The following is a 17,190-nucleotide window of genomic DNA, read 5'->3' on the forward strand; positions in this document are numbered from 1 at the left end:
ATTTGGATTCTCATCAACATTTAAAACTACCAATCATAAGGTTGCCACCTTACCTTTTTCTGGACTGGCACACCTGATTTTAAACAGGTTTTCCTCCAGTCTCCCAAGTTTCTGATCCTCTCATTCAGTTTTCTGCTGCACTGCTCTCCTACCTTCATGCCGAATACCAAGTCAGTCCTGCCTTCTGCTTTTCTTGGCAGAAGGCAGAGCAAGCTTTTAATTTCAGTAGTCGGAGTGACAGAACAACAAACGCACAGCAGATAGAAGAGCTTAATTCTTCCCCAGGAAGAAAATACATTTGGTTCAACAAAGGGCTTCCAAAGGCACCTCTTTCCCCAGTTTTTGCTTGAAAGCAAGATGGCAATCTTAATTGAAAAGGGACGCTAAATATTTTAAATAACTTAAAAATTCATTTTTATATAAAGCAGCAAAACCATTTTTCTCTGCAGAAAGAGAAATGTTAACAAAGAAACACACCAACATAAATGCACTGTTCATAAACTTCAGCTAGTTTAATTTCACAAGAAAGTAAAATTTTAGGACTATTCTTTAACCTCATCAGTACTTTCTGAAGAAGATTCTTTGGCATCTTCAGTCCCTCTGTTGCTTTTCTCTTTATTAAGATTTTCACTTTCTGAYTTGGTCCCATTAAATAAAGAGTTTTCACCATTTACAAACCCATTCTCTGTGACTTCAGCATCAATGGCTTCATCAATCTTTAAGTCCCCTTGCTCCTCCACATCTTCTAGGTTTCTCAAGACAATGGGGAGTCTAGAGTCTGCCACAGTGTTCTCCAACAAGGCAATATTGCTCTCTTCATACTTAGGAAGTGGAGCCCCATCTGCTATTTGTTTGGTATAATACTCTCTGCTGGCAGCCGCGCTCTTCACTGCCTTCTCCAGGATCTCTTTTTCACCTAAGCGCAATTTGATGGCCATTATTGCATGTGGAGTGAGGTCATGAGTCTCCAGGAAGGACTTATCAACCTGTTAGAAAAAAAAAATGCAAATCTGTAACACCCGATACAATAAAAGAGCCCCTCACCTCTTATCTCTTTCTGTGAACAGGAAGTGACACCAGGCTGAGCTAACTGGACATGAGAGGGTCTGCAAGGAGTCCCAGTGAAATTTGTCATGAAATCATAAAAGAGCCCAAAATTTCTGCACATAAATCAGTCTGCATGACAAGCAAAGTCAGGTTATTTCACAAACTTATGCAGCATATAGGTTCACTTATACATTTGCAATAGGAGCACATTTCTTTGCAGCCTGGAGAATGCAACTAAGAGACAACAAGTTGAAACTAATTCCCCATCTTATTTGCAGAGAAAAAAGCAGGCAGTCTCTACTTGGAGATTCAAAGGAAAAATACATTAACAAAATTACATTAACAAAATTTTCTTTTTTGCAATCTTATTTGATTTTCCTTAGATAATGCAAAACTCTTTCTGCACTTTAAAAAGTACAGAATGAATTATGTACTAACATTCAGATTGAAGGTTGCAAAGACGAGATGGAGGACAAAATATCCTATCCTACAATCACAACACACAGAAGAATTCAGACATTTAAATTATGATGATAATTTTACCTCCACAGTTGTTTTATAGGTTTTCAAAAGAAGGGATGCTCTGGCTTCTAGGAATGTCCAAAGTTTAACTTCATTGTCCCAGCTAACAGGAAATTCAGAGTTCCCCAGAGTGAAGATTTTGTCAATTGCACGCTCACCTATCAAGTGCTCCTTCAGCTCTTCTGCAATAAGTATAAAACCAATCTGTTAAAAAACAATCTCATCATTCACTCTGTCAGCTGACAGACTGCAGAAAGATTTATTTTTAATCCTATATCTTTGAACAGCCAACAAAACCCTCTCCTCAAATAAGAATCATCAGATATGCTTCTTATTCCTAGGATTTGCCTCGAAGAGACAACTGGAAGTCTTGAGGTCAGCAGAAATTGGGCCTCCTCTCCATTTGGAAATAAAGATACTTGATACATCACAGCCTCTCACATACAGTGTAAATCTGTGACAGTGAAATGGAAAGTTTTGTAAAATCATTCTTAAAAGAAAGGGAGTAAATTTTTAAAGAGATCAATGAACTTTTTGAGAATAACAAGAACAGACCAGAGAGTGTGCAAGTAGCAATGGAATTATTTTCCCTACTGTTTTGGTAATCTTTTTCAGTAGCAGAAACTTCCTACAGGTGGTCAGAAAAGACATCCATCAATATTCAAACAGAGCAGAAAKCATTTACAGCTCCGTGACATTACACAAATATCATTAAGCTTTTAATTAATAAATTTGGCTACTGCAAAGCACTTATCACAAACTTCACTTAGAGCTTACATGTAGTTTCTTAATAAACAGTTTTATTAAACAGTATTTAAGACATATAAATAAAYTGAGCACAATCATATACCAGAGAAATGCAATTAAAACATTCACTAGCTATATTTTCCTCTCCAAGCCAAAATTCATTTCTTCGTCAGCATCCTAAAATTTTCTTCCTTTAAATTTACTTCCCAGAAGAGACAGGCACTTGGAATAGATGATTATTTAGATCCTTTCCAACTGAATAATTCTGGTATATTCTAATTTCTAGTAAGTTCTAAAAGATGGATGACAGGACAAAGTGAAGGCATGACACTAAGTTACATTGTTTTTATTAAAGAAAGTAAATAGACCACATGAAAAAACTCAACTATTTCAGTATTCCTACTGGCACAAAAAATCCACATCATCTGCACAGTATTCCTAACTGCAAGGGAATTCTCTTACTGTCATGACAAACTGTCACATCCATAAACTTCAAAACTGCATATAACCAGCAAGGAGCTATTATGAACATTTAATGAGCAGTTTCATATGCACAAATAAGGTGAATATTTATTAAATGTACACATATTTTGCCCCACAGAAAAAAAAAAAAAAAGTAACAGAAGAGAAATGCTGGGAAGACAACCTTAAAATACAAAAATTTGCTTTAGATTACAAGTTACCATCGTATTTAAAATACTTAACTTTGAAATGAAATGTCTCTTCCTTGTTTCCCCTACAGTACAGAATATTCCAATTTCATACTTAAATGACTCCAGCAGTGATGGCTAAAATGCTGTGATTTTAAGCATGTAAGCCCCTAGGTCTTGCATGATCTTGTTCTGCAAACTATTTTGAAACCTAAGAACTAGTGATCAAACTCCAAAGCTCACTCATTCACAACAGTCTGGGAGATTAAAAGATAATAAATAATTGTATCATCTCATGCTTTCAGAGCTACTGAAATATTCTCTCAGATAACATGGCCAAAGATTGGGGTTCTCAGTGGCTGACAGATTCCTTTTTAACTTAAAGTCCTCACTTTTCTGATCTTTTATCYTAATGTTTTATGTCTCTGACATTCCTGCATTAACAAGAAAAACAATCAAAATTTCCCACAACAACTCAAACATAAATTATGTTATCTTCACAGAACAACCTACCTTCACTCATACAAAATACTCGAAGGAAAGCCAAAAGCTGGGCAGAGATTGCAGGCTCAGTGGAGTGCAAGGCAAAAACACTAGAACTAATAAAAAGAAACAATCAAACAACAGTAAATGCAAGTTCAAGTGTCATATCTTTGAATTTATTTCAACATAAAAACCCATAACATATACAATAAATGTTCTGCTACAAAAGCAACTTAAAAAAATTAGGTAATATTAGCTCAAACTGAAAAGCTCCCCTAACCTGTATCTGAAAAGAACAATTATCTCTACAGTTTTATACTTAAAATTATTTTACACAGTGTTCATAATAAATTCATGAAAATGCAATCTTTCATGTCTGCTGCTCCTAATAGTACCCTCTGGACTGAAAAGACTAAAGGAAAATGCTGTGATTCACACACTGTACATTGTAGTATGTCTGCAAGGGATAGGAAAGAAAGAAAAACCACAGATTGCTTCAAATTAATCCTTGCTCTGTTTTTGTTCAAATGGTTATTAAAGCAAAGGGTTTTTTCCTTATATATGGTTCAAATTAGATGATAATATAGCTTAGAGAACTTCTGTAAATATTATTACAATAACTTTAATTTGCTATACAAACAGGAGAAATATTACACCTAAGAAAACTATCACAGAAGAGCTTCATATATGCTCTACTGGACACTATATACTTTGGAAATGTTTTAAAAAACCCATGGCATTGTGTTTTACTTACGTCGGGATACCAGCACGAGCTAAGACCTCTGCCTTCATAGCATACAGCCTGTCACTTTTACTCACGCCAAGCTTTATTTTCACTCTGTCATGTGAATTATTATCAAAGAAAAAACCACTGTGGATCACAAATTCAGCGTTTGACCGAGTGCCATAAAAAATGTAAATCTAGAAGGATGAAAAGAGAAGTGAAGGGACAGGAAAAAAGCTTAAGATCAGCTCACAAAAATGACATAATTTGAAAGTTATTTTCCAAAAGAGTTACTATTCTGAGTACAAGGTATATTTGGTTACATGAAGAAGCATGCTTTGTTTTCTGGTATTGAGTCAAATGCTGTATATAATGTGGCAATTACAYTTTAGAGATAGATGTAAACATATCTATGTAACAGAGACCTCGAAAGGCARGAACTTCTTATTCTGTACTTTAAAATAAAATGTTTTTGTTTCTCTCGCTGTCATAAAGTACCAGCATATGGAAATAAGCTTTCAAAGGCATTTTAAAGGCTAAAAGAATAAGAGACAAGGAGGGCCCATTAAAAGAAATGGTGTTTCTGGAGTAATTTTCCCCAACCAAATGTCCACTCAAAACAGTAACCTATACTGCTGATGGATTGGCTTTGCTTTCATTTTAATGTTACTTTGAGATATGGATATAGCACAGTACATCATACAGAGAGATCAGAGCTATGTGCAGCCAGTATTTATTTTTGTATTTTACTCTGAATTCTTTTATATGAAGCATATAGTTACTTTAATTCACATATAAAAAGAAGTTCCTAAATAAAACCTGCAGAATGTATTTAATTCAAGGCTAGGCTGTATGAAATGCACGGGACTAGAGGTCAGAGTAGCAATTGTATTCTCTCACATCAAGAGGATATTTTCCCATTTGTGTTTGATAACAGAATTGTCAATCAGAAAAAAAGTTTCAGAAGTTACAGAATTCCCTTCATAACCTCAGGGTACAGCAGTGCTCTGGATGCCTGCAAGCTTCCATTACTCTAGCTGACAGAGAAAGACAGTGCTCTCTAAAGGGCACAAGTAACACCAGTGATGCCATTTACTTCCTTTGTTTTCAATTTTATATTAGAACTATCTATCCTAAGTACTAAATGCTTAAGTATGATATTGAATTATAGTAAACATTATACTGTAACACACTCATATGATGAACAAGTGACCTGCCTAGATATATTAAGGCAGTGGGTAAGGAGCGAGCTGCTCACCCTCTCAAGGTTTAAAACTACTGTGATACATCTCATATTAAACTAAAAGTCACATCATGTATGGATTACACAGTTATGCTCTTACACCCCAAGACTGTTTTACAAAAAATCCAATTAAACAGAATGAGAATTGCTTTATTTCAGGCCAGTGTTTGACAGACTCTGTGGACTTCTGCTGCCTCACATTTTTTAGTAGTAAAAGCATGGATCATGCACTCTTCCTGCTGAAACTGTAAGAAATAACATCTGCACGGTATATTAAAGGACCGAAGCATTATATAATTACAGTACTTTAAAGATGTCACTAACAGTTAAAGTTTGCACAGAAATTAAAAAAAAAACCCTGATAAATAGCAGACAAAGTGAAACTACTAAAATAAAATTGAAATATAGGAACCCTCTATAATTGAAATGGAGAGAKCAGCCAGAACAGTTATATGACACATCCACTGCCAGCTGTGGAAAATTATAAATTGGATCACTTCTGGAAAAACTGTGGACCCCTTTTAACTCATCACACCACTATTGGAAAAAACAGAAAATATTTGACTACCATAACAAATTCTGAGAGAAAAAATATACAATCACTGTAAACTGCAGCATAGCAATGAGGATAAATACACTTCCAGAAAGATGTATTTAAAAAAGAAAAAATTCCACTCACTTCTTTGTTAAAAAGAATATAATAATACATAAGAAAAATTTAAATATTATAATTTGTAAGACTGACAAAATAATACAGTAAAAGTAATAACTCAGAGGCYGAGTTACAAAATATTTTTCAGGATGTTTCATAGACAAAGCTTTTGTCTGGTCATGCTGATTGCAGTTGCACAAGCAGTAGTCAGAACAGGAGTCGTAGTCCACTTGAGTGTTTAGGGTGGCTSCTGACACAGCACAGGGGCTTCCTACATTCCCGGAACCACTGTATTCAATGCATCACTAGTTCGGATCAGTTTTGTTTCTTAGCAGTTCTGATCAAAATACTGGACTCTGAACTGCCCATGCATTGTTGCRAGGCTCTCTCTCTGTCTCAAGATGAAGAGGCAAATGCATGCATGCCCATGTGAAACAGAGGGAGTGTGTTTTTAGGTCCTTTTCCATTTCCACTAAGCATTGCAATGACAACAGCTTTGGTTAAAATGACTGGCAACTGTACTGCATTTCACCTCTTTTAAATGAATAAAGACTAACAAGAAACATAAGCCAACAAACACCCATTGTTAAGAAAGACTCTAYAATCCTCTATCGTAAACGAAGTGGTGCTTCAAATCTAAAAAATATTTATCTTTGGTCCTTTGTATATGGCCTGTTAGAAAGTTTCTCCAAAATACCAAACTTAGTGGCAGTGTATGTACACTTACCAATGATTGAATACTTCAAATAGTTCTCTAAAATATGAGGAATAAAACCTCTCCTACAGTTGGGGTCTACCAAATGATAGAAGATATTCTGAAAAATGTGCATGTATTTAGTTTGGTAGCATTTTCACACAAAATTAGCTTAGCATAATRAAATTCAAATGTAGCAGGGCTTAATCCACATCACTGTTATTAAAATTTTGTAAGGAATCACCAAGTGTCCACAGAATTTAACAAAAGAACGATTATGCAGATAACTGTTCACACTACCTGTTCTCCAGGCTTGAAATCTTGAAGTGCTACACACTCACACCGGTCATCTTCTAAATTGTAGCCTGTAGTGATCTATCCAAGAAAAGAGTGACAAAAGCACCTTTAGAATTTTATATTTCTCTCTCCCACCACTGACAAATTTTTCTATTGGAAATAAATATTAAAAATAGGAACTGCATGCATTTCTTTCTCTGTACAATAGAACATCACTGATAGTGACTGCTATACAATTCCTGAGCAATCTCCTTTTTAAAAAATCTCTTGGATTTAAAAAATGGAGGAAATAACCTACCTGAAGTGAACAGAAGGCTCTGAGTAAAGTACCCTCCATAGACCACAGACAAAGTGCCATGCTAAAACCGGCAGCTTGTTATAAAGTTCTGGAGCTTTCAGTCACTCCCATGAGGCCCAAGGGAGCAAGGCACTGACAGCTCTATATGCTGTYCTTTATCCTTCAACTGCCAACATATTTTTGATCTCTCAATGCAAAAGGATTAGATAACTGTGGATCTTTAGGGGATACAATCTTCAGAGAATTATAATTTACTTGAAAATAATCCCTTTATCTAAAAGTTAAGTAATACTCTTAAAATGCTAAAAGGATTTTTGTGATGGTAGCAGGCAATGGAAGAGGATAAACTCTCTTGACAAACCTGCACTTCCCCCAAAACAATTACTAAACTGTAAAAGGGTCACCCTAACAAGTAAAGCTATGCTAAAAATATAATATTTTCATGGAGTGATAAACAGCATATTCTTGAACATTATTACCAAAGATGCAGTCACATAAGTTGCTGAAAAATCAGAAAGCAACTTTTATGGTASGTAGTATGAGTTCAGTACTGACAGAGAAAACTTACAGAAAAATATGCTCTGGGCCTGAGGAAAAAAACCTAGAAGAAGCCAAAGATTCTCTCTCAGCCTTTGAAAATGAAAACATACCTTTTTTTGCGAGCTGACTGACATGAGCTGCGGTATACCCTGATTCCCATTTTGGATGTAGCTTGTCCAAAGACAGAACTACTCAGATTATTTCAAAAGCTTGGTTGATGGCTCACACATTAATAGTTTTGCACTGCTTGCATCATCAAATGTGCACTTGTCAGCCGAAACAGTGCTTTCAAACAGAGCAAATCCAAAATGTCAGCCCCAAGCACGGGCAGCCTGGCCCTGCGGACACTTGTCCTTCACATGCAGATGCCAGCACTACAGGTCTGTTAATGGGTTTGTGGCATGTGGAGATCAGAAGAGAACACAAGAGTCATGAAATACAGCCTACTGAGAAATACAGGATGTAGTAGTTGAACACAGAAATTCCTCTGCATTTTCTAATTTGAACTGCACAATTTGAATCAAGATATAAGAGGGGTTGAGAAAGTTATCTAACCCTGAATTGCAGGTCACAAGCGCTAGATGATGACAAATATACCTTCCTAGCTCAAATACAACCATCTTCTGAAAAACTGTACCTTTCATCCAAAAAAGGAGCTCTTGACCTGTCCTGAAATTTTCTTAGTGTGCAAATCCAATTAAATAATTCTGTATGTGAAAAATGCACTCCATTTCCTGGAAATGCTGGAGGAACAGGAGACTTTCACAGACTGGGGAAATTCCAGTATTTTTAGAGGAGGACTCTGTTAGTTTAAGCATGCCTCACTAGAGTACTAATCTTTCTTTTAAATTTTTATTTTTGCTTTTAAATGAAAAAAAAAACAAACCAAAAAACAAAATAAAACCACCACACAAAATCCAGCAACACTTCTGAAAGACTTCTCTATAAAGCATAATGGAGTGCTAGACTCCTATTTCCTCTTTCTTTTAATAGCAGTCATGTAAGAGAATTAACAGGGTGTTTACTTCTCTTCCCACATGATAGCTGACAAATTGTATCCCTTCAGTTTTATTTCTGAAGCAGACTGATACATGAATTTCAAGTTGTGTATAAAGCATGCAATAGTCTGCTTGGTCAGTGATTAAGGATGGACCCAGCCCAASAGGCAGAATGTAGCTTATTCAAAGCTCTGTCAGAACTGGTAATCAACCTCTGACTGTCAAAATACAATCCCACTAAAGAATAACAATGAGAAATGCATGAAGACAACCATTTTGAAATAGTTCTTAGAGGCAGGTTGATCTAATTAATAGTGTCAGAAGCAAGAAAAAGCTAGATGGACCTAGCTCCAGTTAGAATCCAAAGAGCCTTTTATTATCTAGCTCATGGAAAGGAGCTCTGTGGAATAAAGCAAGAACAGGGATATATATWGGTAGCTGATTGATTTGAGATTTCAGCACTACATTGGAATAAAGACAGGGGTGCATTCAATGCCATCTTTTGTTTCTTACTTTCCTGCAATGAATAACAATCCACTTAATGTATTTTAAAGGGACTGTGCAATGATTACAACAGAGCCCACCCTTATTCTCATCTTACAATAATATAAACTACAATACAGGCAGCTTACAGTTATCTTAGCAGTCTTCCCCCCTTCATTTCTAATAGTACAAGACAACTAGCACACAACAGAAATAGATTTAGTAGCTTTTATTAGCCAATTACCAATATTACAGTTTTCTATCCTTCCTGAATTTATATCCATTTAAACTATTTTCTGTAGAAATATGAAATAAATTACTGAAATCTTTACATATATACAAAATATTTAAGTTCAGCACAACCCCCCTTGCCCTTTAGGATATACTTCAGCATAAAAAAAGCGTTTTCAATCCTGATATTCTACTACATTAGCAGGTTTGGCTCCAGAGGCTGGCTCCATATCAAACCCATTGTTAAACAGCATAATAAAAATAAAAATTACTTTATCAATTTAAATARAAGTTTGAATGAGTAAAACAATATAAATAGCTACTCTTTTAATATATGCTACTTAATTTTTCCCTCACAGAACCTTGATTCTCTTCCTCTTTACTCTAATCCAAACTTTGAAGGCATTCATTAAGAGTTGTCTAATGAATACAGACAAGTCTCTGCAAAAGCATCTGAAAGAGATGCCCAGCAGGAAAAGGGTACAGGAAGCACTGACGCTTACAGCTATGACTTATATTACAAAAATACACATTTCTGAATTTCAAGCAGTTTTCTTTGTACTAAAGACTCTCATATGAACTTTGTTGCTAAATCAAAGCTGTGAGATTGTGTAACAACTAAGCAAAGGCAAGAATCACTGTTAAAGAACAACATGTTACCACCTTGCAACAGGGAAAAATAAATAATGAACCCCAAACACTTGCAATTTCGTAGCCTAGCCTCCCCTGCTGTAATTGATACAGTCATAGTAATACTAAATTAGCTAAATGTCGAGTGAAAAACAACTTGCTTTACAGTTTGTTCATTTAAAACAGACTTTTTTTAYACCAACAGCACTAACGCATACTGCTGTTCTATCACTCAGGTCAATCCTCCCACAAAAGAACCAGTTCACTTGAATAGCATGGTCATATCCAGTGCTTACAATAAATAATATTKTCTACTGGAAGTACAAGTAGAGGGTATGACTTTTGAAGAGTCCATGCGCATGACTAAATAACACAGATAAACCAGCCTCTCTGGGTTTCCATTTCCTCACCTCAGCATTAACTAGCCTGTTAATGAAATCAGGAAATATCCCCTGAACTAGTGCACGTAAGCCAAAATGTCAGCAGGTCTGACTTTCTATATACATATGTCACCTTTTAAATGTTTAATATGCCCTAAAGTAGTATTTTTGCATTTTGTTTCTTTGATGTAGTAACAGATGTACTGTTTTTGTTGAACTAGGCTTTGTTCTTGCTGTTGCCATCTCTATAACAAGGCTCTTTGGGCATGGTTAGGAGAGCAGGCAGTATTTCTTAGTCGCAAATCTCTAGCCACTTTCCCTAGTGGTAACTACAAGAGGCAACCTCCATCAGTGCCTGCTTTCTGTTCTCAGAACAAATCTGTCCAGTAGTGAGCATCTTTTTCAGCCCACCAGAAACAAAGCTCCRTGTCAGGAGAGACTACTCAGGCTTGTCTGGACAAAATGTATCATGTAAATGAAAACTTTTAAAAGTACATTATATGCACAGAAGATATAACTTTATAAAGTATCCAAGCACTTGTAAAGTTTTCTCTAGATAAAGAAAGCTCTCCCTGAAAAGCTATCATAAGGTATTTGAGAAACTGACAAACCTTTCAGTTAGTTTTTTAGGGTCTCTTGGGAAGATAACATACTTGTGTTAAGAAGTGTAACACGAAGTGTTACTAAACTACAGGAGTTGAAAAGGAGTTGAAAAGATTAATGCTTAAGCCCTAAAGCCTTTCAGCAACACTGAAGAAGTCCTTACCAGTCCATTAGTATGATTACACATGTCCCATAAAGGTATCAGAGCCAGYGTAACTCTGGAACCATCTTCTGTTGGAATCTGGTTCTGCCGTGTCATAACAGAGGAAACAGCCCATCTGCAAAAGTTAAAAACACAAGATGGTCAATGCTCAAAACATTAAAATATCATTGGCCATAGTCCCACCTGAAGCAATCATTTAGACTGGGAGTTTCCAAACTTAAGTTTCCTTAAAGATCACACTGACTATAGGAACAGTAGAAGGCAACATCACTTGCAGGAGACGCAGCAGCTCCCAGGTCTCCAAGACATACACACAGAACAAATCCTAAAGCAGGACTGCAGTGCCTCCTCTCTTTACAGAAGAGAATCTTCACACCTCCTCTCTTTACAGAAGAGAATCTTCACACCTTCCATTGGCTCCGTCCTTCAACCAGAATCCACTCCTAAGTCAGCTCTTCACTGCATACGTATCTCACACTACACACCCCAAATCTAGGGGTCACTTGCTCCTGCAGGTTTTCCTGCTTGGCAGCAGGAGCTCTCATTTACGGGCAAACTCTCCTAAGAGCCATATTTTCCCCCTCACTCTAAAAAGCTGATGTACTGCATGAACTGGCAACCAGCACAACCACCTGACACATGCATGATCTTTTGTAAATGTTTCTCTTCAGTTTCAGCTTAGGTCAGTATTTCTAAATTTTCTACTTTTCTGAGGGGGTAAAAAAGCCACAATATTCCAAACAGATATCCAGGTAAAAAACATGAAGAGAATATTACATAGTTCTTTTGCACATGGACATAATTCAAAACCCTTCTAAGTCAGATTAACTAAACAAAATGCAAGGTACCTTTTCAAATATAAAGAAAATCTTTAGAAAACCTTTAGAATTTCAGTATTTTCTGGAATTGCATTTTTTATTTTATACCTGACAAAAATTAGTATTAAACACCAATGGAAAAGACATTCTTAGTTGCACTATGTTCTGGTCTTAATACATATCTGTGTTGCAGGGTTTTTTGAGGGAAAAAAAGAYGCCTTCAGGAGAAGATCAAAATAATGTCAAATCACACAGACACCACTACTAACATGAATTTAACAGGATTTCTTCAGAAGGCCTGGACTGCTAAAAAAGACAGTGGTAAACTGAAATCCACCTAATTTTTAAAAAGAAAGCAAAAATTGTGAACAATTTTGATAYGAAAACACTGTTTGAAATATAGTAACAATATGTGTCCTGTTAATTGTTGTAATTTATCTGAAAAATTGTAGRCCACTTTACATCTAAGTTCCTCAATCACCCTTTAAGCAAAGGAGACGTGCTTTAGAAATCACATTTTCACAGACTTAACCCACAAGTACAACTAGGCTAAAAAATCCCTCACAAATGCTTTTTATTTATATTATTTTAATAATTCAACAGAATTAAAGCTCTTATTATCTTCATTGTTATTCTTTTTATCTTAATTCTGTCACCCCTTATAGCACCTCCAACTGACACTCATGCTTCATGTGTACAACTTCCATTCTCCACTTCTCCTGTTCAACAGCAGCAGTTTCGATAATAACTTTTGCTAGTATGTGCTGGTAGAGCCTTTTATGACAAAAAAAAAAAAAAAAAAGAAAATAAAAAAAACCTCCCCAAACCCTAAAACTCCTGCCACATCGACTGAATTATTTTCTTAAGAAACAAGGAATTACCTTAGTAACCTCAGACTATGTGTGCCAGTTGGCTAAATTAACTGCTTATAATGACTATTCCTTYGTAACAACTAAAATCTGCATATTTATTTCACTTATTCATTAAGAAAGTGAATTATATGAATTTATATAATTTATTATTTATATTTATATTATATGAAATCCTACAATTAACGTTTCAGTAACAATAGGGCCTTCCCACCAATGAAGAATTTCCAGGGCCCCATAGTTTACCATAGTAAAAAAAAAGAAAAGAAACAAAGAAAAAAAATTAGTTAAAAGACAGACCAACCTGTAGTCGTCATAAGTGAAAGAATCCTTTAAGGGCAGTTTGCTGGCATTAGGATGGGCCTGAAAAATGTAAGTTGCATAAAAAGGTGAAAAGAGGAAGAAAAGAAAAATCAGAAATCAGTCAGCAGAATTTCATTATTTAGCTGCCTAACAGATCCTAACAAGAGCCAAATGAAGCAGGAGGCGTCCAGCCGCGCTACAGAGGGATCATCATGCTATTATGCTCTCATACATCACTGTCAACTTAATTTGTTGTGCCCAGCAGCCGCCATAAATCTGTTTCTTCATATTTCAAGACTGGAACCCACAGACATTGTACAAAAATAAAAAAAAWTTAAGGTGGACCGAGTATGTGAAGGTAAAACACAATCCAGCCCTCGATGCACAGTGGGGGAAAAAATCAAACAATAAGCGTACATTAGCTTTCACCAATTTCCACATTTTCCTCTCCTCTGGGATATCACTAAGGTATTTCACAAATGCAAGAAATATTATACAAGATTTCCARCTCTTCCTTGATACCTGTAACAGTGTTATTCAGTAAAAGTTGCACTACACCGCTGAAACAAAAGCAGATTAAAATATTTAAATAGCTTTGGTGACAAACACTGATTAGACAGTATCTACATTAACCCATCTACACACGTCTATCTAAAAGTGGAGCTGTGCCATTTGAGAATGCATACCACAGTTCTTATTAACAAGCAAACATTTAATTTCTAAAGGCTTTAAGAAGCTCTGATACCTGTTATTTTTGCGATTAATTAACTTATTTAAAGTCTCGAAAAYACAGGTAGCTTTAAGCCTACATTCACACATTTTCTTTACAACTTTGTTCCAATTCACAAATGGAAAGCCATAGTAGCATAAATTTTAATCTTCAGGTTCAATTAGGTCTCTGTGATGAATTAAAGCAAATGATCAAACGGTTATTTCAGAAGATACAAATGATTTTTTTGCATAGCTCTATCTTTGCGATGCTCTTAATGCATGAAGCTCCATGTAGTACGCAGTTTTTTACTCTTGATGCATTAGCATCACAAGTGTGTGGCAATTTATCATTTCTCACTGTAATGTACTTGCTGGCACTGTGTGCAGGACAGTAGGGGATGAGGTAAAAGTGGCTCAAACCGTAAATCAATTAGAAAACAAAAGCTTGTGCTCAGCGCGCAATTTTAGGCAAATTATATATTACAAAAGACTGCCAATTGGGTGTGAGGTCCCAGGTGGCTGCTCTCTCTCAGCCCCTCCGGTTAACCCTTCCGATGGGCTTTCTCCGAAACACGACTGAAGTTAATCATTCCAGGGGCTCCTGTCCTTCCCCTCACTTTTTAAATTTTTCTCTTTTTTCTACRTTTCCATATGATTTTCACTCACATCGATGACACGGTCATTGTATAACAAATCCCTTCGAGTTTAATTGTAGCAACACACTGTACGGTTGTTCGTTCCCACAGAAACATTSAGCACAAACCCAGACTGAGACCCAAACCAAGACATTTCAGGAGGCACCTTCGCTGCAGGACAGTCCAGACCCGAGTCCAGAAACGAACACAGAAAGTCAGCCTTGAGCTGGAAATAATTCTTASAAACAAACCGCACTGTAGTTTTCGTTTATGACAATGCAATTGCAACTCTTATTGCTAGTGTTATTAATCTGTTTTGCAGCAGCTTGATAGATTAAGCAGGGAAAGACAACACTGTTTCAGCCTCTCAGTTTCCCTTTACAGCACGACCGCGTTCCTCTCCGGCCCGTGGCGATCGATGTGAGAAATCGGGTCTCACTGCGCGCCTCAGGTTTACAGACGATATTTCACATTTAGCCCCCCGATCCCTGTGGGTGCCCTCCGTGCGGCCCACGCCCGCGCCCCGGCTCTCGGCCCCGCTGCAGCCCCGCCGCACCCCGGGCCGGGCCCTCAGACCGCGGGCCGCGCGGACCGGCACTGCCCCCTGCCGGATACCGCTCAGCGCTGCTCCGCTCCGCTCCGCCCGGCCGAGCCGCCGCCACCGCCACCGCCACCGCCGCGCTCCTCCCGCCGGCCTGCGGGGCCGGGACACGAAACCAACCGCCCCCAGCATCCCCAAACCCCGCGCCGGATACCGCACCTGCACTGCACGCCAGCGTGCCCCCGGCCGAGCGGGTACGGACCTAATCACCGCAGGAGAAAGACCCCGGGAAGGCAAACACCCCTGTCTGTCCCCTCTGTTCTCCTCTGCTTTCCTCCTACTCCCTAACAGCTTTTAGTGGAACATGCTGTTTTTCCAAGGGTAATAATGACTGTGGTCATAATGCACTMCAAGTAAAAAAGCATTGCAGACACTGCGGGGGCACAAAGCCAAAAAGCGACTGCTACAGCCCCTGTGCCCAGTTCCAGCCCACACTCCATTCCGAGAGCAACCAGCCAACAGCCTCAACCCAAACTTGGAGCAAATAAGCATAGGATGCAAGGTATACACATGTTGTCATTGTCCTCTCTGTGAGAAGGGTGTATTAGATCAGCGGATCGCAGGGAGATCAATTGTTCATTTCACACAAGCAGTCCCCCTGTAACAGCCAAGCTGAACACCCATCCCAGGGGCCAAAGATCCGGGATGCCACCAAATGCTCTGTCACTGTCCTCGTTTGTAAACCTGTGAAACTTTGCCCCTATGTGGACACCATCCACATGTAATTCACATAATTACAATAAAGGACAAAATATACACTCTCAAAAGACACAGGGTAGAATAAAATTCTAGCAYATGTAATTACCATATTTATAACATTCCATGGTACAATATTCTAGTAGCTCTTTTAAAGTTAAGATACGTCAGCATATTTGATCATGTTAGATTTCTGACTTGGTCTTTCTACTATGTAACTTAAAAACCCTATAGATTACAAGAATCTGAAGACAGACAAAAAAGAACAATATTCTGATTAAAAATTTGATTTAGTATGCAGCTTCTCTTTATAGTCCCTTGGTAAAAATGAAATCTCCCTAACAAACACTTAATAAAACCTGTCAATATATCTAGAAAGAAAAATGACACAAATGCATTAAGTATTAAATACCCTTGAAAAAAGTCACATATTCCATGAATTTTTGATGTACTATCTTGACATTAATGTAAAACCTTGATATTTATAATTGACAGATATTTAATAAAGTATAGAAGATGACTGCTGCATAGCATGCAAATTGCTCAGACTGCTCGAAAAAGATACAGACATACTTAAACTAAACAAACACTTAATACGTAAAARAAATCAGATCTAGCTTTTACAGGTTCACGCAGCTAGGTCTCTACAGATTAGCTTTCAAATGTGACATTATCCACTACATGAACCCTAATTTTAACTTACCAAGTCTGTATGAAGTAGTTTCAGAAAGTTGGGTGGGGAAGCTTTAAATAAAAAATGGGAACATGAAAATGTGAATATATTCATTTAGATGCAGGTCCTGACATTCTACTGAAAGAGTTATTATAAAGAACAAATACCATCTATTTCTTTACCCTTTCTGTGAAAATATTGTCAGAGCTGGCAATCAGGGTGATGACCACTGCAAAAACAAATAGTGGCATGCTGAATTTCATTTTCCTTCTGATGCTGCTATTCCTAAAAAAAAAAAATGAATAAAAAAATGCTTTTTCCCCTTCAGTGTTCCAAGCCTTCTTTGAGACATTTGGAGGATATCTCAAAATAACCAGAAATATTAAAAAGTAACAGTGATTGCTGCCAGATTGTCTGCAGCCACTGTGGAAAGAGACAGACTGTTATTCTAGTCACCTAAAACACTATCAGACTAGAAGCCAGTTACTCAGTATGGCAA

General features: G+C 37.2%; 1 protein-coding gene across 2 annotated transcripts in view; it reads right to left on the minus strand.

Annotated features, from left to right (window-relative positions):
• Positions 1-315: 315 nt before the first annotated feature.
• The window catches only part of SETD3 (SET domain containing 3, actin N3(tau)-histidine methyltransferase), a 58,619-nt gene continuing 41,744 nt past the window's right edge, over positions 316-17,190 (minus strand). For both annotated transcript variants that reach the window (XM_057377625.1, XM_057377624.1), the window contains 7 exons: positions 13,377-13,435; positions 11,386-11,500; positions 7,063-7,137; positions 4,204-4,370; positions 3,480-3,565; positions 1,591-1,751; positions 316-986 (listed from right to left, as the gene is read on the minus strand). In XM_057377625.1, the coding sequence (XP_057233608.1) occupies positions 543-986; positions 1,591-1,751; positions 3,480-3,565; positions 4,204-4,370; positions 7,063-7,137; positions 11,386-11,500; positions 13,377-13,435 (1,107 nt within the window). In that variant the 3' untranslated portion in view covers positions 316-542. The remainder of the gene's footprint in view (positions 987-1,590; positions 1,752-3,479; positions 3,566-4,203; positions 4,371-7,062; positions 7,138-11,385; positions 11,501-13,376; positions 13,436-17,190) is intronic.

The sequence above is a fragment of the Malurus melanocephalus genome, unplaced genomic scaffold, assembly GCF_030028575.1.
Source record: "Malurus melanocephalus ecotype Western Australia unplaced genomic scaffold, MMel_1.1 scaffold_320, whole genome shotgun sequence".
Lineage (NCBI taxonomy): Eukaryota > Metazoa > Chordata > Aves > Passeriformes > Maluridae > Malurus > Malurus melanocephalus.